A 26,003-nucleotide genomic window follows, 5' to 3' on the forward strand; every position below is an offset into this window, starting at 1 on the left:
CTCTGTGCACACCTCAGACCTCACATTAGGGGCACTTTGCAGGCAGAGTGACCTGAGCTTTTCCTCTGGTGCCTGTGGGCGAGCAGCGCTCATCAGCTCCAGCTGACAGGGACCGTTCAGGTAAAAAACTTAAGGAAAAACCTCCTTTGTGCGAACTTAATAACAATAATGAACAACCTACCACAATGCACACCACTAGCAAGATCCAGCCCCTGCCTAGAGCGGGCCGAGCTGTTTGTACATTCAATAAACCAGTGAAACATATATTTTATATTTTATAAATTCTTAAAGCAGCAAAGCCCTAACAATACCTCTTTAAAACCTGGTCGTTGCTGTAGAACTGCTCTGAAAACAAACCTCTGGATAATAGCCACCCAGGCACTGAGCAACATTCTCTCCTGAAGGCAGTTTATGCCACATTATGGCTGGAGACTCTTTAGTTTCTGGGTACTTTGTTTTTTAGGTTATGACTTGCTGTATCTTAACAAGTATAGCACGTTATATTGCTGTCATTTGCCTCTTGTTTTTCCGCAGGGCAAATGAGAGCTCAGTATAATAAATGAGAAAATGGTGAAAACTTCTTTTACTCTGTAATCATAACAAATAGTTTTCTGCAATGCAACAGCGTCACTTCCACACAAAACAACACCAGTTCCAGCCCCTCTGGAAATTTTTGTTCTCTGATTTCTGGAAAGAAACATCATTAATGGTTCATGATCACACATACTGCTCTTGGTAGGGATCTAACTCAGGGCAAACCAACACCAGGTGTCAGTGCTGCCCTGGCTGGGCTCCGTCACTTGGGTCCCCTGCCACAGGCAGGGACCCTTTGTAAGGTGCCTCTGCTCATAGAAATGCACCAATGTGTTTGTGTCCCCCCAAAAACATCAGTGCCACAACACCTATCTTTTCCTTTATGTGCTTCTCCATTCATGCATCTGCTCCTGGGTAAGGAATAAACACCTCCTTGGTCACAAACCAAGAGTATTTTTTTAATTAATCCATTTTCATGCAGGTCTACAATGCAGAGAGTCTACAATGCAAGAAGTAGAAATTACTCTGCCCTTGTTCTGCACAATGGCCCCTTGTCACACACAGGGAATGTTCAGTGGTTAAATACAGCCATTAGGAAAACATGCCAGCCCTGCCAGGCAGAAGGCAGGCATCAGCTGGGAGTGGATTGCTCAAGATGTGGCACATGAAAGCTTTCATAGAGTCCCAGATACCCCGAACATTCAGCCACTGCCAAAGGGTTTGTGTGCTGCTGCCCCTAACAGCAGAGAAGAGGGCTGGAGCCCACACCCGGGATTCCAGCCAGGAGAGGGGACTGTAACATCTCCCAGGCCCACCTCACTCCACAGGGCCCCAGACAGTGAGAAGTCCTGTACTGTCACCTGAGTTGGCAGTTCCCCTGAATCCAGGACATCCTTCACTCAGCAGCACCACCTGCCTCATTAATTCACCAGTGACCTCGGTGATAACAAAAAAATGCCATATGGGGAAAACTGACTCTGGGCTCTGAAATATCCTCCTTAAGGTAAGAGCTCCACACATGAACACAGTACTCAGAGCTGCCTCTGCTTCCTGCACAGGCTTTGTTTTATCACCACAAGCAGCCACAGAGCTGGAGTCAGCCTGGCTTCAATCATAGAATCGTGGAATGGTTTGGGCTGGAAGGCACCTTAAAACTCATCCAGTCCCATGCCCTGCCATGAGCAGGGACACCTTCCACTAGCTGGGAAACCAAGAGGAACCCCCATGGCAGGAGTTGGGCATCTCACAGGCATCCTGCAGGATGTCAGGCACGGGCAGCAGGGCTGCACCCCCCTCATTGCACTTGGGGGATCCCTCCCTGTGGTGCTCCAGCAATGCTCCCTCTGGGCACTGGAACAGGCACGGCACAGAAACCCAGCATAGCACCCAAAGCTCACCTGATTGTCCCATGGCATCTGAAAATCAGAGATGGGGACAAAGGGACCAGCTTTAATTTGAAAAACACAAATGAACAGCAGCCTGTGGAGTGGGAACAGCCAGCACGGCTCCAAATGGCTGTCCTGGAGTCAGTTTGGTGGGGGCTCTTCAGCAGCTTCCAACTCAGCCAGGGAAAACATTAAGAATTTCAAATATCAGACCACAATTTAAAGTTTAAAAACCAGAACAAACAAAAACCCCCCACTGGGACTAAATAAGAACAGATCTGAGGGACTCACCCTTTTGACTGGTTCATCTTCTACCCCCACCCACATCACAACTGTCACTCGCAGGGGTGCACCTCACTCCTTCAGTGGGACATACACACCACTTACACAAACCAGACCTTGGGCTAAAGCCTCAGGATAAAGCTCAGTCCATAAGACCAAAGCACTCACTGTCACATCACAAACTGTGCACCAAAAGCAGGAAGAGTTCATAATCCACCAGGAATTATCCGGCTCCTCCCATCACTCCTTGGACATCACTTACCGAGCTGCTGCTTACAGGAGTTATTGCTACTTTCAACCCAGCCATGGTGTAAGGTGCCACAGAAATAGAAAACAGGGATTTGGGGGCTAACTGATGTTCAGGGGACTTGGGAGTTATGTTCTTTTGGGAAGTTTTTTCATTCTAGTGTATTTAGAACACTTTCCCCCATCACCTCAGCTTTTGCTGCTCTGTACATTTCCCTGTCCAGCTCCCTCTCTTTAGTCAGGCTTTGCCTTTTCTCTTTTAGAAATCCAATAACTTTTTTCCTGCTGATTCTGAAGGAATTCAGCAGGCTGAAATCGCCACTCAGATGAGAGATCACCTAATCACTTAATAGCATGTTCTGACTTCTCTCAAACTCATTATGAAGCGGCAGCACCATTTGCCTGGGCTCAAACAAAAGCCAGCCGTTTTCGTTCTGGGCAGCATCCACAGAGCTAATAGATACTGGGGATCGATCTCAATCTCAGCTGCACAAAGACATTTTTCTTTCTGCATATGCAGACCTGAAATGACCCTGTCCTCTGAGGGACGTCACCGTCACAGCCGATGCACAAACCCACAGCTGACTCAGGGACCTGCCCTCGGGGTCCAAAGTGGGAGCAGTGGTTTTTCTTCTTGAATTTCTCCTTCTTTGGCTTCTGCCTTTGGAAGACAATGCCCTGTAATCCTTCCACACACAGACACTCTATTGACTTTAGCTCAGAGACACCAGGACGTTTCAGTGTACAAAGCTGGATCGCACTTATTTTGATTTTAGAGCAGAGTCAAGGCTTAGTGTCAGCCAGCACTACACACCCACACCAAACACCTTAATCCTGCCCACTTCTGAACTGCAGCCGAACGCTGCTCTAAAGATGCTTACTTGCAGTGGTTGCACCTTGCCCATTTATATTGATTTCTCCTCCACTTCTGCTGATTTCCCTTGGGTATTTAACCCCCCCTGTTTTCCCCAACACCTATAGAGCCACCATTTTACCAGAAAGGTTGAAACTTGAAATGTGAAGCATAAACATACAATTGCCTGTGGCAACCAAAACCATCTGTAGGCTTCGGGGCCACTTGGGGAAAAGAGTCTCTGCTCTGGGGGAAGCACAGCAGCAGCCTCAAGAAGGATGTTGAGGAAATGGGAGTTTTGCAGCCTCTGGAGCAGGAACTAAGTCCTTCATTCTGAAGGGCCACAAGCAGTGAGGAGGCATTTGCCATGACATATAAAGAGCTCAAGCTTTTTTGAGAACCGAGTTCAGTTTTGAACACTAAATTTTACAGCAGAAATGAAAAGAAAAAAAAAAACAGTAACTTGTGACAGAGCCACGTAAGCACATGAATACTGCACCTCTCCGGACACCAGCCTGTCTGCTGGGCTCATGGAGAACGTCTGGGGTAAATACCAGTCACCCCAGTACAGCTGGAGACCACCTCAGCAAGGTTCTGAGACACTGGAGACAGACTGCAAAGACAGGGACAGGCAGCTCTTCCTTGCAGGGAAAGGCAGGAAGATTGTGATCACTGGTTTCCTGAGCTTCTTGAGCAAAAACAGGTAAGAAACGCTTTACTGTACCGTGCACTGTTGAAAGAATAACCTCAATATTGACCTTTAACAATCCATCTCCTTCAGCCAAGCTCTCCTTGGATGGCTCAGCTCTTGCACCAAGACATCGCCCACTTCTCCCAGAGTTTTCATCCTTTGGAAAGTGGCTGTAGGGAAATCCCTATCACCCAGTATCCCCAGGACCCCTCTGCTTCGCTCTTGTACCAAGAGCTACAGCCAGAATCTTGCCAATTATATAAATACAAAAAAAATTAAATCATTTAAATTCCCAGCTGCTGTCAGGAAAGCAGCAAACAGGGATCAGGATGTTCTGGACATGGCCATGGTGTCACAGCTGCACAGGACACTGAGCCACTTCCCCTGTCATTTAAAAGCATCTTTGTATCCATCCTGTATTATGATGGCGTGGATGGCAACTGAAACACAATCCTTCCCTGGTAATTAACATCTGTGTAATACTGGTAATTAAAAAGTTCATAATAACTTGTTCTACAGTTCTCACAAACACTAAAGATAAAACCAGCTAATTTTTTTTTTTTCTAAACATAGCCAAGACAGCAAAGCTTAAAGCTGCCTCCCGGGTGTACGTGCAGTGATACAATTACTGTATCAGGGATTCATTAAGCACATGAACCACGGGGAGCAGCTGGATGAAGCTCTGCTGGAAGCATCTCCCACAGAAACCCCCTGAGAGCAGCTCCCCTACAAGAGCAGGCCCAGGAGGATGCTGGTCCCTTGAAGGGGCTCCCTCTTCATGGATTCTGACCCAGAGCTTGGTGCCATAAGCCCAAGGGGCTGGAAACACTAAAGGCAGCCAGCACCTGCAGGAGCCTGTGCAGCCCCTCACCGCCCCTTCAGGGATTGTCCTGGGGGAGGGAGTTCTGGGCAAGGCAGACCATTTTTATCCTTAGGGGGCAACGAGTCTGGTGGAATTCAGAAGGACCTCATGGAACCACAAAACGTCCTGGGGCAGGGCTGTAGCTGCACACAACCTACCGCTGACACTCACCAGGGACATGCTCAGCAGGGACACGTAACTGTAACTCTGTCTGATCCTGAATAAAAAAATACTCTGAAACAATCAAAACCCTTCATTGCTTGACTGTGCAGCTCATTTAACCAGGACTCTGTCCTGGGAACAGTTCTGACAGAGTGTCTCTGGCAGTGTTTCTCCCAACCATTATCTCCAGCACACAAAGAACCATTTGAAAGAACAGCACATCTGCTGTGCTGGTCCCCGTGCGGTTCCCACGGCCACCTTCCTGTTGTGCCATGGGGATGGACCAGCCCGGGTGACACAAATATGTGACAGCTGCTGGCCATGATGACAGTGCTTCTCGGCCTTTCCACAGCTCATAAAATCATGGAATCCCAGACTGGTTTAGGTTGGAAGCTACCTTAAAGCCCATCTAGTTCCAACACCCTGCCATGGTTGCAACCCACTATCCCGGGTTGCTCCAAGCCCCATCCAACGTGGCCTTAAACACTTCCAGGGATGGGGCAGCCACAGCTTCTCTGGGCAACCTGCGCCAGGGCCTCACCACCCTCACAGGGAAGGATTTCTTCCCAATATCCAGTCTCAGCCTCTAAAACTGCAGTGACTGGCAAACAAGTGCAACTCTCAGGAGCCATGCTCTAAATACAAGGTTATCAGCTCAACAAATCCGCCTTCACATCTTTAAGTACTGATTTTGTTTCCTATTCTAAATACCTTGCCACATTTCACTCCTTAAGATATTTTTCATGAAGTCTTGCAACTTTACTTTTTCCCTGCTGAAAAGCTGTGCTTTTCTGCAAGATTGATGGACTGGCTTGTCAGAACACCATAAATCATTAAAATCTCTTTTATGCACACTGCTGTTTGCTGCAGCCAAGTTGTAACAGCAGTTGATGAAACTTTTATTCACAGCAAGGCTGTTGGTGTTTCCAGGTCGTGTCAACACTTCCATTAAAAATCCCTTTTTCAGTTGCTTATGCTAGAGCCAAAATTCTCTCCTGACCCAAAATAACACCTGCTGTTCACAGTAGCACCTCAGTGTGCCATATATCAGAGAATCACAGAATCCCAGACTGGTTTGGGTTGGAAAAGACCTTAAAGCCCACACAGTTCCACTCCCTGCCATGGTCAAGGACACTTTCCACTAGACCAGGTTGCTTCAAGCCCCATCCAACCTGGCCATGGACACTTCCAGGGATGGAGCAGCCACAGCTTTTCTGGGAAACATCAATAGCTTCAATCTGGAGTCTTAAGAATATGTTCACTTCCTTGAAGCTCAAAAGACCCCCAGATCTATATCACCTACAGGTGTGGCCAACCCTCTGTGTACCAGCAGAGGAAACGTGCAGATACAGCTGGGAGCAGCTCAAAACACAGGCAAAACAAGGCTTCCTCATATTTTATATTTTTTTCCAGAAAGAATCTTATTTCTATCTCACTGTTGACATGAATAGCACAACCAGCACACTGAAACTATGTCAACAAAAGTTCTTCTCATTGGCACCAGTATACAGCAAACAGGGAGCTGAGATCTCCCAGTTGGTGTCTATTGGGGAATATTTCCTAATTTCCCTGCAAGAAATCATGGGAGGGGGATGCAGAATGTTATCTACCAGCTCTGAATCCTGTGATTTAATACAACTTTAGGTGGCTCAGAGTAAGCATTTCCCTTTAATGTCACACTGAGAAAATAAGGTTCCATTAGACATTAAGCAGATGTTTCTGTAATTGAGTTTGGATATGGGGGATTATTTGACTTGCAGCTCCAAAAGAGGTGTAGACTTTTTTATCTCAGGAAAGACATTAATCCAAATAAACAAGGAGAAACTGAAGAAGTGACAGCAGAGAAAAACCTAAGGAATAAAAAGGAAATAAGAGCATTTTTCTTTGCTTTTGCTTGTCCTGGTTTTCCACGTGTGCCCCCTCACACGTCGGCTGTACGACCTCTTTGCCAATCCCGACACCCCAAACCTGACGTCTTTACTTCATGTTAAAATAAAAACTGCTTGCATTTTGGATCATTCTTTGGCCACAGCCTGGAGCACATGTCCCCAGTGGGGATTTTCTGACCTCAAGGATATGGAGCAGCAGACACCCCTGGGGAGGGTCCGAAGGGGACGGAATCTGAGCTTCCCACAGTGTGGACTGCTCTGCTGAGAGCAGGGAGGAGGGCAACCCGGGAGATGTGTTCTGGAGCTGTCACACTTCCTACGGAAAGGCTGTTAGGCATCTACATTTTTGTCTGGTTTTAATCACATGCTCAGAGATCTCTGCTGGGCTTTTTCAATAATTAAAGAAGAATGAGGAAAACTCAGACCAACCTGCAGAGGTCCCTGAAGACACCATGACCCATCTTCTTTTTGCGTTTTGGACAGATCCAAACCTGGATTCACCATTTACTCCAGTCCAGCAGCACTCAACACATTTACACAAGGATCTGGGCCCCTGTGCACAACCACAGCTAACAAGTGTTTTCTGAATAAATTGTGCAATATCCTCCTGTGGGTGACACACATTCTGAGTTACATCTTGCATTTGGAGCCATCTCTCCTTATGGCCACGACTACATTCTGTGATGGTTTATACATTGGTCAAAGAGGCAGAATGATTTTTTTAGCTGTATATTTGATAAAACTCAGGAACAGAGAGAAATCTAATTACTTCCAATGAAGAATGGAAGGTTTTATTTAATATCTGAACGTAAATTGATGTTGAAGCCTTCCCTGATCCCAAGACAAGAACTCGCTGTGCTATTTTAAAAAGGCTCACCACTCATCACGATCTGGTGCCGCTGGGCAATGGCACTGAGACCCAAGTGGCCCCAATGTCCTCGTTTGTGCTGCTGCCACAACCCACCCCCAGGCCCCAAAATTTCTCCTTTGTGCTGAAGGAAATAAGCACAGGTCTGACTTTTCAGCCAAGAAAGGAGATACTTGTGTTTCACAGTGCAAAACCTTGAGGAGGAATTAATGCCAGTTACAGCCAAATGCTGAATTTTCCCTTGGTGGAAGCTTACTCCATTGAGCTGGTGTTTACCACCAAATTGTACATAGGGACAGACCCTGGAAGAGCAGCTGTAGAGGGTGGGGAGATGAAGATCCCTTCCAGAGTGGGGCACAGGTGCTCTGATAAGCCTGGACACAGACAACCCCCCACTCCTCCAGGCTGGTCCATTCCTCCATCCCTGTGTCCGCCTCAAGCCTGAGCAGATACAAGCACCATCAGACAGGGGCTGCCTCCACCCTGTCCCCAGGGAGCCTTCACAAGCTTCACAAGCCCTTCTGTCAAACCTACCAAACAGCACTTAATAATATCATATCGCCAAGGTGAAGAAATATGCTTCCTATTTCTCCAGGGATGGGACTCCCACTGGAAGGCTCTGTCCAGGAACACCCTGCAAATCATAGAATCATGGAATGGTTTGCACTGGGAGAGAACTTACAGATCATCTCGTTCTACCCCCTGTCATGGGCAGGGACACCTTCCATTATGCTGGGGTGCTTCAAGCCCCGTCCAACTTGGCCTTGAACACTTCCAGGGGTGGGGTAGCCACAGCTTCTCTGGGCAACAATCTTAATCTCTCTGACAAGCCTAAGAATAGCAGGGGTTAAAACTGAATTTTAGAACAGGGCAGACCTGAGAGCCTGGGAATGCAGCAGGGACCCAGACCTCTAAGAGGGGCACACATGGGGCACTATCTCATCATGGGGTAAGTGGTGGCCAGAGCTCCTGCATCCTGGCAAAAAGCATTGTCCAACTGCAGCTGGGAAGAACGAGTTGGTGTTAGTTCATCTTCAGTGTGGTTTGGTTTAACTGCACCACTTGCTGAGTATGAACAGATAAGTATTTTATACTGCATTGCCCTTTATTGAGAGGAATTTTTAGCACTTACTTTTAAAAAGAATTTTTAGATCAAAAGTAATAACGTGGCACAACAATCTTACTGCAACTCCGTGAGCGAACGACAGGAACAGAAGGATTCTCGATGGATTTTGGACATAAATAGTAACTAAACGGGAGGTGAGAGTGGAAAGCAGAGACACAAAAGGCTTCTGTTTAATAAACACTGTTCCCTTTCATGCCTTTCTTTCTTTAAAAAAAAATCCCATTTACTTACAGTCCAGAGTGTGTTCCAAAGGGAGGTACAATTTCTGATCATACAGATAAAATACAGTTCATCACAGCTGTGATGGGTCAGTAAGAGTAAAATAGTATAGAACATTAGAAAAGAAAAATGTGCAAATGTCAAGGCAATCCTGTAGTTGCAGCTTTATTTCAGAGAACAAAATGGCCAGTTGGTATGAAAATGGAAAGCACTAAATTTAGAGTTCATCAACATTTCTCTCCTAATATTTTAATTTTATGGAACTATCGAAACTATTATGGATTTTGCTATCCACATCACACAAATGACCATGTCCAGCACCTTTCAGCAGGTGACCCATACCAGGTCACACCTGAGGGCCCCTCACCCCATACCCTGGGCTCGGCCAACAGCCTCAGTGACGGAAAGGCTCAGAGGAAAGAGACCCAAACCCACCAAAAATCCCACCCTAATACCTCTGCTGCTCCCAAACCCTGTTCTGTATTTCCTGGCTGTTTTCTCAGGAGCCCTTTGCAGTGACAGCCTGAGCAGCTCAACCTTTCCATCAGCCTGTTCTCCACTGCCCTGTTTCCACAGTGCCAACAGCAGTGTTGAGCAGAGAGACACATCAACAGAGACAAAAAAGAGCAGGTACCATGAGAATTAGTCATTTCTGTCTCTTCTCCCCCCAAACCCATCAATCTTGGGCAGAGAACGCAGTGCAGAGCAGAGCAGTCCCAGGGCACAGCTCAGAGCATTAGGGAGCAGTTCCTGGTTCTGAGGAGCAGGGAGTCTCCAGGCTGCCCTGCCCTGCTCCCAAACAAGGCCTCTCCCAGTGCATGGCCAAGCCCCATAGTGGGGGGCTCCATGTAATGGACCCCAGCTGGATGAAACACCTAAACCTCCACACAACCTTTCTGATACACCTCTAAAGGTCTACACCACAACGACTTTTCCCACATCCTCTTTTTGCCTGTCTCCAGAGTCCACCAACATTGTTCATCCGGGAAAACAAGGCAAACCACCATGTTATTCTTAGAAGACAGGAAAAAGAGGCAACTTCAAAGGAGAAAGGCAGGAAAAGTGGGAGGAATAATAGCACATCACATGCTCATCACTGGGAAGGACACTTCCTAGCAAGCCTGGCTCACACAGAGGTTCTGTCCCGTGGCTGCCACTGACTCCAGGTGCCCAGCACAGGCTGTGGGTACCTCTGACTGTGGTAAAGTTACCTCAAATCCATCATCACAACACTTGTTTCTATTGTTAGTTTTGCACCAGTTGCATCAGTTTCTATTTGTATTTCTCATGTTCCATCTTTAATTCATTGCTGAGACACAGGAAATCCCAATGGCCTTGTAGTGGCTTGTGGGCAGCTCCTGCCTTCACCACAGAAAAACCAGAGCAGGACTGTATCCAGCCACATGGAGTTGTGTCCGTACAACTCCCATGAGATTCAAATCTGTTTCTAAGCAGGGCACAGACACTTCAATAGGAAGTCACATAAATGAATAGGAAGACCCATGAGAAAAAATACATCCTGTGAAGAAAAGGAAAAAGTCTCCTTCCAGAAACACCACTGATCGATGGTGCTGCCCAGAGTGACAACAGGGGTACACCCCATAATGCTCTGGTGAAATGCAGGCAGTATTTACCTTAATAAACTCTATTTGCTGTATCATGCTGATGTATTCATAATTTCATAAGAACAGCAGACGTTGTTCCTTGTCATTTATGACATTAAGTGGTTTGTAATTGTATTGTCCAACCATGAGCATTAACAGAACATCCCAAACTCACAAGCTGCAGCTTCCAAGGACCTGTAGATGACCTCGATGTCCAACACAGCTTCAATTTTATTGTTGCCAGAAGCTGCATCTGATGCTGGAACCTCCCATCTCTCTGTTCCATTATCCAGCTGGTGGGGGGGTGTGCTATGATGGCTTGTCAGAACAACACCAAGATCCAAATGCTGGTCACATTTCAGCCACTGAGAAGTTTATAATTATCATTAGTGATGAAGGGAGCTTTTTTTCCCTTTAAAAGTGAGACTGCTAATGTTGTCCCCGTGAGAGCTGCAGGTTGGCACCGAGGACAGGACAAGACCCTGCCCGTGACAGGGACAAAAAAGGAGGTTCTCCTAAGGGCAGTGCTAACAGAACAATAATCAGATTTCCAATTATTAATCTGATCCATGCCAAAATATTCTGCTCTTTGTCCTCAAGACAGATGATCTTTTATGGAATTCAGTAATGCATTTAGGGTGGGTTTGTTCTCATCCAGGCCACCTGACCCAGCTGTGTCCTCTCCTGCTCCCACTGCAACTCCTCCTCCTCCAACACCTGCACCTCTCTGTCCCCTTGCCCCACTCCGAGGCTGGCCCTTCCAACATAAGGGTCAGGGTTGGATTCAGAGACATCTGCCACTCGACAGGCAGCATATGTTGATCCATAAAAAGGTCTCCTTAATCAAAGACCTTGAAATGAGATCGCATTTGGGCTCAGGCAGGGAGGGGGAGTGGGGATGGTGTGGGAGGATTTTGTTGTAGAATCTAATATTGAAAAAACTCCCATGTTAGAGCCAGTAGCCAACAGCTACTGAGTCTTGATGCACAAACAGGAATTCATGTGAGAAAACATTCCTGCTGCCACTAGCCACAGTAAGTTCTCACTGTGCCGACGGCAGGAGCCGTCTTGTGGTCCAGCTCCAGACGTCGCTTGTGCTTCCAGACTGAGTGGAGCCGCTTTCTGGATGCTGAGGATGCGCCCTGCCAAGCCAGACACCACAGGAACATCGACCAGTGTGCCACGGGCAAAGCCAGCCATGGCAGGAACACCAATCAGTGTGCCACAGGCAAAGGCAGGCATTGCAGGGCCGTGGACTGCATGTACCACGGGCAAAGCCAGCCACCACAGGGCCACCAACCACCCCTTCCCCTCCTACACCAAGCACTGTGGCCATGCTCCACCTGCCCCGCTCCTGGCAGTGCCAGCCCCCACACAGAGACCTGCAGGGGTGGCCCAGGACCATCTGTGGGTTTTCGGGTGGAGGATGATGCTTCTGCCCTTTACTCTCTTACCCCTCTTTCCTGTCCACAGGCCCCCAGCTGCTGGCACAAGGGTCCATCCCACCTCCCATCCCACCTCCTGTCCCACGCCGGTGTGACTCACCCACAGGGAATGATGGGGGCTGAAACAAACCCCAGGCAGTATCTAATGCAAATGTTAATAAGGTACCGGGTGTATAATAATAACAAAAGTGGGCAGCTTGTACGATAAATCACTGCCTTATGAAGTCTGATCCTTCAGAAACCACAAACAGGTCCCCAGTGGGGACATGCAGGATCGTGTCCCAGGCTCCTTCCAGCTGAAGTCACTGCTCACTCTGTCTCTCCAGACGATTCAGTGGCACTTTCCACTGTAATTTTCCTGCTGCTGCCCCCACAACAGAAGACAGTGAGGTGGTGCTGGACCCCACTGCCGCTGCGGCTTTCCATGCTCTGCCATTCTCTCTCCTGTGGCTTTTACCGATGGACAGACTCTCAGCTTGGCAACATCCAAGAACAAAAATCACTTGGTATTACCTGGGAGTATCGGAGGGAAGATCTCCCTCCGTGTGCTCTGTGCTTTCTCGCACGTCCCTGTGCAGCCTCAGGGGCCAAGTGGGACAATACCTGACCAGCACCGGATGGTCCAGCACCAGATGCTCTCCAGTACCCCAGGACCCACAGACAGCCCTCACCTGGCTGTCCCCTCCCAGCAACCATGCTGCCCATTGGCAAAGCCAAGGCATCCTCACCTCTGGAGCCTCCCAATGACACGGCATGCAATCCAGTGACAGGGACAATGTCCAGCAGGGATGTGTGTCCCCAGTCCCTGCCAACAGCTCTGGCAAACCCTAAGCCTCGTGTGAGCTCCAGGACAGCAAAGGAAAAATCAAGGGCAAAAAAATATCTGTGGCAGTTTAGTACCAATGGATTAAACTTCCAGTCTTTCTTTTGGGGGAAAAAATTCAACATTTATAAAGCTGAAAAAAAGGAAAATGGATCAAGCTTGCGTTGATGTCAAAGAGAGATTCAGTTGAGAACAGACTTGAAGGGAATTTTATTTATGATGCAGCTACTGGGTGGGCATTTGTGACCTTTAGAAAATGGAATAAAGCCTTTCTATTCCCAGCTCTGGGCTGTGTGAATTATTAAAGCAACAAAATCATGAAGTTGAAGTACCTGTGCAAAGCAACCCACGGCACAGCCAGCCCTCCTTGGGAGGGTCAGTGCGGAGCTGGGCACAAGGAGCAGGACACCCAGCCCTCTCTAGAGAAAACCAAAAGCCAGGCCTCCAGCCCCTATGGGCCACTGGCACCCATCCCAGGCATATGGTTCCCCTGGAAGATTCCATTTCCTGCTGCTGCTGCTCATTCCATCCCCATCCCTGGTTTAATCCTCTATTTCCAAAGGCACACAAAGACATAAATCGGTGCTGAAAAACTTCAGATGTGTTCTTATTTCTTCACAGCAGTGAAGTGGATATAATGAATTCCCACAACCCCATCCAGCTTTTTATCCCTTGAAAAAGGCAGTTGGGGCTGATCTGCTGGTGAATTGAGAGGTAAGCCCAGGCAGGAGAAGGAGTTCAGGAATGAACACCCTCAGCTCCCTCATGGTTCAAACAGATGGGGACTGAAGCCAGGAGAGGCCAATTTTTACTTAGGGAGGTATCAGGATACTGCAACACCACCAACGCCTTCAGAGATTTCTGGGTCTCATCACATCTTTTATGAAGCACAGTGAACTTCAGAGCACGTTCCCCATTAAAACAGGGTCACAAACTGCATCTTATTCTGGAAATCCAGACCTGGCTGCTGCTACTTGGGAAATGGCACCAGAGCAGCCAAAACCTGAGCAACTGCTGCTGCTTGGAAAGGAGGCTGTGCTACAGGAGGAACACCATGCTGCTATGAAATCACTAAAAATCAAATCATATCACCTCTAATATGCGTGGAAAATATTACGCACTTGCTAATTGGAGTAAACATGGAATTGAACATGACCTTGATTGGATTAATGGCATCTTAAAGCTGATTAAACCCACCTTTAGCAAACAGAAATTGGCCGTTTACTGCAGATACACCAGAGCCACAGCTCAAGGTCTCTCAGGCTCTTCAAAAGGGATTTGTGACTTCCTTTTCCCTTCTTTTCCTATAGTTCCTGTACTGATGACCACACAAGTCTGTCCTGAGGGGTGCACAAAATGAGCGTGAAGGAAATGCTGAGCCCAAAGTCCCCACGGGTGCTGGTCCTCGGTCCCGTCACCACGGGATCACACAGCATCAGATTCCACAGGTCATTCATGCACACTGAGGGTCTACACCCCTACTTTGAGATGGATGGGACACCGGCTCCTAAATATCCTCCTGAACGTGGGCAGAGAGTGGTTAAATCAACCAAAGCAACTAAACCACTCCTAAATTTCAAATACCACTTTCCAGGTAGGTAGTTCCATGTTTTCTGTAATTAAATGCGAGTTGTAAATGACTTGGTAAATGCAAAAAGCTTTTCTCAGTGTCAGAGGAAATTCAGCATATTGACATAATTATCCAGAAAGATGACAGATGAATCATTTCAGCATTTTGTTGAAAGTGTATGTACAGTTCTGATGCCTGATAGACTGCTACGTGCTAGACTTAACCTTTCTGCAGCATAAACAGAGGAGTGAGCAGCCACAAGGAGCAGCCACGAGGAACAGAGCAGCCTTGGGGAGCAGCTCTCTTCAAAGTCTTCTTATCCTGCCCTGGGATAATCACTTTTTTTTTCTTCATTTCATGTTCTCAGCAGAATTAATTTTCCAAGTGCTGCTGCTCAAAAGAATAAAACTCCCTTCTCTGGAAAGTTACTTTTAGAAATATGAATTTTCTTAAATCAGCTTGAAAAAAAAAAAAAGTGAGCTGCTCTTTTTGAGATTTTGAGTTAGTCCTTGGTCTTTGACAGTGAGATGAAGTGACAAGACCCTGAGAGTTTCCATTCTCACCAGGAGTGTCTGGGGAGACTTTCCTCTGCTCTTTGCCTTATCCTCACAGTGCTGCCCCACGGAAGGATCTGAGCTGGTATTTAATAATTCACCATCATTTAACAGAAGTCCAGAAATTTGACAGAGCTCTGCTGCCAGCTTTTGCCTCTCCTTGCTGAAGGGACGTGGCTGCAAACACCGGTGACTATTTCAAACCACCCCCTCAGTGACTTACACACTGCTGGCAATCCATTTTCATTAGCCCTGGAAGTCCCATGCAGACTTACATCGAAGCCCAGCAGGAATTCACGGGGGTGGATTGTGCCAGAGCAGTCTAATAGATACCTCAGTGTTCATCAGTTCACTGAGGCTGTAACGAAACGACTTCATTAGCAAGCAGCACTAATGGCAGCACTGTGACTAACACTGTCCTCGCTCCTGACTCTCAGAAAAGCTGGACTCTACCCACCCAGACTGTGGTTGGATTTTGTGCTGCTGCTGTTACTCAACACTGACACTACTTCGTGCATTTTGAGTATTTAAAAAGAGATTTCCAGTAATCAGTAAAAATTTGGGCTCTTCTTCAGCCAAACAGGTCTCAGATCTGCTGAGAAATTTCTGCCTTTGCAAAGTCTCCAGTTTCCAGCCATCCGAGTACAGCAGGTCAGGCTGCTCCTGAGGCCATGGCCTGGTCAGACATTGCCTCATCAGGTTGCACCAGGCAGAGGGAGAAGGCAAAGGACAGGGCAGGTCACCTCCAGAGCCAGGTTCAGATTTTCTCATCCTCATGGCATCAGCTTTTGAACAAAGCACAGTGAGAGAAACCAGCCAAGATGACGCAACCAGCAGGAAGCATGAGCACGTACAGCTTTCCCTGACGGCTCAGCTTGTCCTCAGTTTCTCTTACCAGTGTCTGGGGACACTTGTGTCCCTCTCTGAGCTGGGCTGGGCTATTCCATAGGTTTGATATCGCACGTTTCACACAATTTTCAAGGCCATTTCCCTGCCTGAAGCCCCAGTCCTGCACACAACCCTGCACCACACAACCATCCCATGAGAAGGTGACAAGCCGATTCAGTGTGTTCAGGGATCATCACTGGGGCTGTCACTCCCACAGCTCCTGTCCATTGGCACAGGTGACTCAGCTACAGAGGGACACAACCACTGCTGGCTCACAGTAAAACATGGGATAAAACGAATGCAATGAAGCCTTGCGTGCACCCAAGGACACACATACACACACTCAAGGTTGTGCTGGCAGTGCAAACTCGGGTTGGAAATGCCATGAGAGATGCAGCAAAGTCACCTACACAGGCATCAAGTGAGAGTCAGTGAAAAAGAGAATGAAAAAGGACTAACACTAGGAAACCAACCAGTAACTGATTTCCAGAGCTATCCAGCTTTTTGATCATCACCTCCCACCTCTTCCCACATGCTTGGCAAAAAAAACTTGTTAAAAATAAACAATAAAACCTCTTCAGCATAACTCATTTCTGACTGGGAAAAAAGCCCAGGACTTCGGAGAACCCCCTTGACCACAGTGTGCCAGCTCAGTCCATCACCCAGGACAACTTCCAGCACCTTCCTGACTTACTACCCCCTCACAGTCCAGACACCCCCACAGGAAACAAACCATAACGAACATTTGCTGTGAAATGGTCACAACTGTGCTGGTAGTTTAAAACACACCTGTTTCACCAAGATGCCAAGAAATAAAGCAGCGCCAAATGGCAACAAGGTATTTTCCTGAACATTTTTCCTGTGTTCACTGAGCAGCCATCACAAAAAATATAAAAATAGCCTATTTCAGTCCTGTTACTGTTTCAATACCCCATAAGTACATAACAGCAGACACCTGATAAACCCCACAAGACCGAGCGCTCAGGCCTACCTTGCCAAAGCTTCCCTTCCCAATCGCCCGGAGAATCTGGAAGTGGTCAAAGTTCACTACAAGGTAAAGAAAAAAGAATTTAAATTTGTAAATGCTTTACTGCAATGAGCTTGCATTTAAAAGAAGGCAGGGAGACAACTAAGAACATTGGCTAAGCTTTTATTAAAACTGCTGCAGGACAGCAGTTGTTCTGTCAAGTCTCTTTTCATCTGCTTGAGGGAGCTGGCAGAGGGTTCAATGAGGTTACTATATTAGTGGTTTAGCACAAGTTAAAATACAGCTTGGACCTGTGTGGATAAAGGAGGGGTCTCAGAGCTCACGGACAAACTCCGAGCGTGGCAGAGCAGGGAACACAACGAGCCCCTGCCCCACGCCCCACACAGGACACTGCTCCGCTCCACACGACCGCGCTGAGCCACCCATGCATGTTCAACACAGGGTGGGCTGGTGGTGGTGCTGCCCAAGGGCAGCATTTAGAGGACAGGGATGGCCTTCCACTCCCTTCATGTGCAAGCCCACCTGGGCCAGACCCATTCTTTTTTCCAGAGCCAGGGTGAGAAGCAATGGCAAGAAAGGACTATGCAGCTATAACACCTCACCACTGCCTCGATCGGCAGCTGCTGCAAACAAAATTATTTTTATACTGAAGTACTGCTGTGATCTAATTTAGTGCCACTTTTAGATAAAGAAGACAAGATAAGGAGGAGCTCGCTGGTGGACTGAGCTGCACTGTCTCTGGTACATCTGTCAGCCCTTGACAGTTCCACCATGAGAGCCCAATCCTGTGGGGGACCGTCAGCATTCCACGCCAGTTTTCTAGAGGAAAAGAAATGCTTGGCATGGGCTTGGGGATTTGCAGTGTGAATGATGCATGAGATGGTCAACAATGAGCACTGACCCAGTGTTTGACCAACAGTGGAGACCAAAATCGCATAGGAAGAGTGGGAGCAAAGCATTCACTATAAATATTACCAGTCCCACTCCCAGATCTTAAATAAATGCACATCTGCCATCTCTGAGGATGAATCAAGAGCCCACGCATGCCCATGGAGTTCCTATTACCCTTTTGTGCTAGGCTTATATCCAAAATATTGTTATTGTCACTTTTGTGGGACATTTTCTACAGGAGAGCTCAGAAAACTTTGCCAAATGAAATTGAAAACAGAATCTGGGCCAGCTCCTACTACTTATCTCCCCACACTCCCACTCCACTCTACCAGCGACGCTGAAGGGCAGATGCACAACCAATTGGTGCATGTTTAGTTGTCTTAGTTGACATCGTGGTGATCGGTCAAAGGTTGGACTCAATGACCTTGCAGGTTTTTTCCAACCTTAATGATTCTATTGATCTCCCACAGATTGCTCCAGGAGTCTCCATGAAAAAACCCCACGGGGACACCAGTGCCCCCCCCATCCTTCTGATGGCCTCCCACGGCTCTGGAGGAAAGGCTCAGCTGCACGGGTGCTGTGTGAGCTCCTCATCACATCCCTTCTCCCTGGAGCTTTTTATTTAAGCAGTGGTTTACTGAGGATTTACCTACCACCCCTATTAGAGAGGCTGCAGTGAGCAATGCAGAACTGCAGCTACAGCTTCTTCATAAATATTCTGTTTGAAATCTTCTGGCTGAAGCATTTGGGGTAACAGATCAAATGTTTTCCACGTGCGATCAAATCCATTGATTGACCTTCTGTCTCTAAGAAGCACTCCAAGAGGACACTCAGCTACAGGGAGCTCCTTTGAAGGACAGCATTTCCTTGGCAATTAAACCACATCCAAGCGCTCACGATCTGCCATCGCTCCAGGATAGCTTTTGACAATTCTTTATTATAATGTTTGGAATATTGTGTATAAAAGCATTGCCACTGAGAAAACAAACCCCAAAGTGTCATTTCCATGTATCCATGACTACAACAGCTCTGGGAAGCCTGCTCAAGTCAGCAAGCAGGAAACAAACCTAGATATGAATATTCACCAGGCCCTTGAACCTATCAGAAGAGATGTCACTTTTAATAAATTAATACACAGTTCTGCTGATGGGAAGTTCAGATGATGTTAGTGAACAGGCACTGACTGGTTTTCCAGTTCCAGTATTTTCTGCAGGATTCAGTCAGCAATCTGACAACTCTGTGTAAGTGAGCAATTCTACAATTCCATGATCCCTTTAAAGGAAAAGCAAACCTTAACATTTGAGGAAGAAAATCATAGTAGCAGTGTGTTGCTTTTTGTGCACAACACACTGAATTTCTAAAAATGACAACTTATCACTACAGAATATGTGATTATCCCTAAAATAGAAATCCTGAACCTGCCTGGAACAGTTGCGTGTGCTCCAGAGGCTCCACTCTGAGCTGACAGGAGAAAGCTGTCGCTCACCCGCAGCCAGAAGTGCTGATGATTTGGGGGTGACTGGTACGGGCCTGAGTCACAGATGCCAGTGGAGGCTTTCGTGGCAGCGAGCAGGAGGTGACAGCTGTTGCCTGTTCACAGGCCCTGCTCACCCGCTGCTGTGACTTCACATGGCATGGCTCTGACAGCCACAATCTGGAGGTACAGAAATGGATTTGGCTTGAGGACGAACTGGAGGAACTCACAAGAGTGGGAAAGGGACCTGAAAACCTGGGATGCTTTAGGAAGCGTTTCTTTACTGAGAGGGTGTCCAAACCCTGGAACAGGCCTCCCAGAGACATGGTTGTGCCCCAATCCTGTCAGTGTTCAGGAGGCATTTGGACAATGCCCCTAACAGTGTGCCTCGGCTTTTGGGAAGCCCTGAAGCATCAGGCACCGAGACTAGATGACCCCTGTAAGTTCCTTATAACTGAAAATATTCTACTATTCCATTCTGTTCCAAATCCACCTGCAATGTGCAAATCCGAGGTGCCCCGGTGCCAGGACACTCACTCACACCCCAGCCCAATGCCATCTGCTGAGCTGTGATGTCCCCGGGGTATTGCCTGAGCTCCTCACGAGAACAGGAAACTAATTGTTCCCAAATTGTTCCCATTGACTCCTCCAGCGGCTCATTATCAATGTAGCACCTTCGCAGAAGAGCGGAACTGTGGGACATAAGAACAAGAGACACACGTGCCTCTTCCTGGCTCTCCCTGGCACCAAGTGACAAACTGTGAATCACAAATAAAGATAAATACCATGACCTGGCTTTGCTCAGTGTGGTGTGGCTTTGTTCTCCAGCTCCAGGAACACATGACAAGCAGGATGGCAGCGTTCCATGTGCCCAAGGGACCTCCTCAAACCTCACACAGCCCGGCCCTGCCCACAGCACACAACAGAGTGCCAGGTGCTGCACTGACATCTCTGTAATTAAGATCTCACTGTAGTCACAAGATGTACTGTGGGATAAAGCAGTTCCATTTGCCAGTGAAATAAAGAGAATGAAGAGTACGTTTCTCTTTATATAGAAGGATGAGAGATGAAAAAAAAATAGGGTTTTGTCTTTACTATTTTAAAGTGGTGAATTTTTTTCATTATTTTTGCTGTTAATTCTTCATTTATTTAGAAGATATCTAAAACTATAGCAAGATAAAACTACCATAAAACTTAAGATACACAGTGGACACCCAGTGAGAGTTCATCAGGACCTGATATTAATGTCCAGCAGCAGAAGCACAATGTAGTGGGATGCAGCTAATAAACCCAGTCTCCAATACCCTCAAATCTGGGGAAACCAGCAAACTAAAAATCATGTTTTAAGGATCAAGTCAGCCTTTCACTCTTTATGTGAATGTTTTCCAGCCTCATCAGTAACAGGGACATTTACCTCCGAGACTGATTCTCTTCAATATTAAAGACCTAAGAAATTACTTTTTGAGTTTTGTAACAGCAAATGTGTCAGTGTAGTATGACATGATCTACTTTCTATCAATGTATTTCTGTATGTTGGCATAATTAATAGCATTTGTCTACCTATTGTATTGCTGCAACATATCTTGGAGGAAGCACCCCAGTAATTGATGTAGAAACATTAAATTGCGGCCACAGAACCACAAGTTTGTGGCCACAAAATGCCAAGAGTTTCATCTGGCAGGAAGGAGAGTTCCAGCTTTGATCCAAAGCCACTGCACCCATGGAGTGATGCAGGAAGGTGAGGCCACCCCTGTGAGCCTCCAGGAGGAGATGGAGGGAGAAGGTGTGCAGCCCTGCAGCACAGGAGGAAGGGTGGGGAAAGACAAAGGACAACAAAAAGGAACCCAGCAGGATGAATAGAATAGGAGCAGCTTTAGAGCCACAGGGAGGGCCTGAAAAGGGAGATGGGGCAGAGAAGGGAAGGATGGCAGAGAGTCCATAGGGGAAACGGCGGCACCGCTACGAACGGAGACCTCCGAACGTTCCCAAAGAAGGGGTGAGCCTGCCAGAAACAGCATGGGAGAGAAGGGGAGGACAACAGGAGGGATAAGGGGGACTCAGTATGAAAAGTTTCCAAACTGGAGGATGAACCTGCGAAGACCAAAAGTGAGATTTGTGGTTGGAGGTGAGGTAAAGCACAGGGGGGAAGGGCAATGAGGTGTGATGTCAGTAGTCCTTCACGAGCCTGAAACCCTTAGAACACAAGGCATCCCATTTTCTCTAACTGGAGGGCTCAATGTGGTGCAGGAAACCACTGCTTTCCTTTCTGTTCCTGGAGAAAGCCCAAGCAGTAGGTTCGGTCTCCAACGTCTGGGGCTGATCTGTTTTGCCTATTCATATCCACAGAGAAGATTATATGGGTGAGAAAAATGGAAATACAGTGTAATATGACTGTCAGGAACCTCAAGTGAGCATTAACTACCCAGGAATCCAGGGAATGCTGGTAGATAATGAAAGAAATTAAAGGTACAATACCAGCCCAGTGCTACAAATGAACCCCTTCGAAACCACGTATTCAAACATACTATTAGGAAACAACTATGAAGTCATGTAAAAACGGCGAGTTATTGTACAATTAAAAATTAATCCCTGTGACTCCTCAAGGAATCAAATGCACCATGCAAAGCAACTGCTAAGTCAGGTTAGGTATAGTGGGTTATTGATATTGGGTACAAAAATGTTTGGATTGGCCAGAAACCATTCCTAATTAGTGAAAAAATACCACGTTGGCCAGGAGCCCTTCCAAAGGAGTATGAACACGTTGTGTTCATCTGATCTCCATCAGCGAGCTCAGGAGGCAGTAGAGAAGGAAACTCCAGCACCCCATTCGTTGTGCTCTGTGTGCTCCACAAGTTAGAAAAATACATGTTACTGTGCAACAACAACCCAGGGAGGCCAACAGGTCGCTCATTAACCACTCAGCTGAGCCCTCACTGGTGCAGATTAACGAGCACTAAATGAGTTCCTGGTGGTCCTGGTCAAAAGCACAAGAGACGGGGCTGTGCTTCACACACACAGGTTGCTGTACAGCCAGGGCTGTTCCCCACACACAGCTCTCACAGCAGTCAGCCTCCCAGAGCTCGGGGTGAGGCGTGTTTTCAGGGCTGGCTATGGGGCAGCCCCACAAACAGTCACCAGAGACGCCAACCACCCAGCACGAGTAACCAAATGCTCCAGGGCCAACTCCAAAGACGGTTCTGTTCCTCTGTGCTCCCACGTGTCCAGCTGTTATTGCCAGAAGGGCACTGCCTCTCAGCACAGCTCCCTGGTAAATGGTCCATTTTATGGTGGTACTGCGTGTTAAACAGCTTCCCAGGAAATTACAGACTGGTGGTGTTGGAAAAGTAAAGGTGACACGGACATTCAACCCCACTCACATCAACACTCCCATGTAACCCTGGGGGGGCGGCCACGTGGCTCCACCGGGGTCAGGGCCCTCTCCAGCAGATTCTGTGCTGGCAGGTGACAGAGACACCCACCATTAAACCTTCCTGCCCCAGGAATGCTCCAGGAGCCACTGCCAAACACCAGCACACAGCACACCTGGGCACACGTTCACCTGCTCCATGAGCGGCTTCCTGGGGCAGAACCAGCACCAACCTGGGATGGAAAACTTCATATGCAGCTGGAATAAAACCTCTCTGGCAAACAGTCAAACTCCTCCAGCTCCCCAAGTCTGAAGCAGAGCTGAAGCCGTTTGATCACAGAATCGTGTGATCTGGGCTGAAAGGATTGATAATTAGAGCCCTACCAGGAGCGACAGGAACGCACCAGCTTGATCCCAGTTCCTTGGATGTGCCTCTGTGACAAACCCCAGGCTGTTTCCCAGGGCAGATCCACACCAAGGTGCTGGTGCTGCCACAGGAGGACTCACAAGGAAGGATTGATTCGACAGGAAAATCAGCTTCTGCCTCACAGCAGCAATCCCAGGGCCAGCCTTTACTTGGTTTTTTTGCCTTTTTTCCCCACTTCTACGGCTTAGAAAATTTTATTTCAAGGAACTAAAATTGATTTACAAAAAAAAAAAGCCTTTATAGCATATGTTTATAGTAGCACAACGTTAGCAATAAACAGCCGCTGGATGTTACTTACTGTGTCTGCAGCATATGTTAGAAATGATAAATGGGTGAGTTCAGGTGCCTCATGAAAGATTGAGGCTGTACCGTGTTCAGGGCTTGGCTGGGACTGCTAAAACCCCCAAAGTGAACAGAAAACACCTTGGTAAAGCTAAGTAGTTTTAGACAAATTGATTCCAACCAGGATTGTAAAGCAGGCTGGACCAGGACACTGAAGAAATTTTCCCCATTCATTTGTTTACAACATATAAAAGTGTCTCTTTTGGAATGTTTTCAAAACTGGTCTTGCCAGCACTTTTTGGCACAATAAGGCCTCTTTGTAGTTTAATTTTAAAAGGTAAAAAGAATAAATAGTTACACCAAATTAAATGTTAGACCCCAGATGAAGTTTTCATTTCTCCTCTGAAATATCTGAATTTCAGGTAAAACACCCCAATGGAAATCATCTGTGTGTGTTGGAAAGCAGCTTATAAACTTCTGGGGATTGTGAAATACCCTAATTAGAAAAACACCTAATTTTCAATTTGAATTGTTTATTATTGTTTTATAAAATCAGAAGTTCTCAATGTTTCATAGAATTACAGAATTGGCTCAGAAGGCACCTTAAAGCTCATCTCATTGCAACCCCTGCCATGGGCAGGGACACCTTCCACTGTCCCAGGTTGCTTCAAGACCCCTCCAACCTGGTCTTGAACACTTCCAGGGATGGGGCAGCCACAGCTTCTCTGGGCAACCTATGTCAGGGCTTCACCACCCTCACAGCCAAGAATTCCTGCCCAATATCTAATCTAAATCTAACCTCTGTCAGTTTAGTCTTTTAAAATCAAAGAAAGTTATTTAATTAGAAATCCTCCTGGTGACCTTTTTTCCCCCCCTTTATGGGGTGCGTGCGGATCCTCATGGGGCCCCAGTTCAAGAGCTCATGTCCTTAAACATAACTCCAATAAATGCTTTTTAGTGAGAGGGTTAATGTTACCACAGCCCCTTCACAGAAGTCCTCCCTTAACTACAACCAGTACATCTTTGTATTTTGGTGTCAGCCTTAACACCCATAATGGGTGGGAAGGGAAGGTGCTGAGTGCTTATGCTCCCCTTCCAGCAGGGCCTCTGTGGAGCCACCCCTGCCGCAGAGGCTGCTCCTTCAAACCAGTTGTCCTCATCAGACCTGCTGCCTCATAAAAAATGGATACTGCAGCATTCCTCAGCCTCCCCACCGGAGAAGGAAACCTGCCCTGCACCCTCAAGCTGCAGCTGAACTGTAAAACATTGAAGCCCATCCAGTGATGCTGGATGAATTCTGGAAGCGGGACGCCAGCAGGGCTGGCAGCTAAGCTTATGCAAACCCAGATTTAAGTGGAAGGAGGATGTGTCTGAAGGCCTGTTGGAGAGCCAGAGCCTCTGGATTCTCATCCAGGACACCACCACCGCCTTTCTCCTGCCAACACGCAAGAGAAGTCCTACAGCCAGGAGGACCAGCAGAGGCTGGTCTTACAGTAGCCTCTCCAACAGTCATTTTCCTGTTTGGCTTTTCCCATGGCAGCCACTCCAGTGTGATGTGGGAGGGATTCCCCAGGAGAGAAGGGAAAGATCAGCATCTCGCAGCCCCTGGTGCAGGGGCAAAACCTACAACAGGGAGCTGCCAGGCAGCAGGCTCAGCTTACCCTGGGTACACATAGCAGGGAGCTCTGCTGGCTTCTCTTACAAAGACAAGGAAGGAAATAATTAATGGCAGGTTTTACAGCTCTGTGGGGAAGCAGTTCCACCAACCAAACTTAATTGTCTCGTTTGAAGTTTCCAGAAGGCAGAGCACTGGAAGGCAGTGGCACAGGCCCCTCTGTCTGTGCGAGCCACTAGGCTCTGTGCTGCCCTGGGGCAGGTAAAGCTCTGCTTTAGTATTTTATATAAGCTTTAGTACTGTCTGTGACAATGAAACACACATCACCTGGGCAAGGAGCAGGCTGAGCTGTGCCTTTCTGGCTCCATTTTAAAGCATTAACCACAGTTCAGTCCTGTCTAATACAACAAGGACAGATTCTTTTCACATTTATGCCACAGTAATAGTTCCATTGAGTGTCACCAACTTGCAGTGCAAGAAATACAGGTTTTAGATCAGAAATAATGATCTTGGCTCACCCTGTGGTCCTGACTGTACACTGGGAAACCATGAAACAAGATGTTAATTCTTTAAATCGTTTCAATTCAAAATTTAAACAAAAGTTGATCTGTGACAAGGCCACCTCTGAGGATCTGACACTACAAAGTGCTCCCCATTGCCAGGTCTTCAGTTCACCTGTGCCCTGAGGATGAGACAAGCCTGAATCTTGGATTTTCTCTCAGTAGGAGCCTTCTTTGAGTGAATTCCCAGGACTTAAAGGATGTCAAGGCTTTGTGTTGCCGTCCTGCCCAGGAGCATGTTTCGCTCCAAAAGCACAGTACCTTCCCATGCTCCAGCCTCTCCTCTATGTTAATCACTTCAAAGTTGCTAAATTATTCACTGTTCAGAAAATACATTTTCATTTCTTAGAGCTGGCAGCCGAGGATGACTTACAGAAATAGGTCATGTTCATCCCATA

General features: G+C 47.3%; 1 protein-coding gene across 2 annotated transcripts in view; it reads right to left on the reverse strand.

The window, feature by feature from the left end:
- Window positions 1-26,003, reverse strand: part of STK32C (serine/threonine kinase 32C) — a 66,841-nt gene that overhangs the window by 13,514 nt on the left and 27,324 nt on the right. Inside the window, exon 2 of one of the 2 annotated variants that reach the window (XM_051801193.1) lies at window positions 16,993-17,048. The exons of the other annotated variant lie outside the window; for it this stretch is intronic. Coding sequence (XP_051657153.1) covers window positions 16,993-17,048 — 56 coding nt within the window. The remainder of the gene's footprint in view (window positions 1-16,992; window positions 17,049-26,003) is intronic. 2 annotated transcript variants of the gene reach the window in all.

The sequence above is a fragment of the Manacus candei genome, unplaced genomic scaffold (assembly GCF_025592945.1).
Source record: "Manacus candei isolate 608988 ecotype Guabito, Panama unplaced genomic scaffold, ASM2559294v1 h1tg000050l, whole genome shotgun sequence".
Taxonomy (NCBI): Eukaryota; Metazoa; Chordata; class Aves; order Passeriformes; family Pipridae; genus Manacus; species Manacus candei.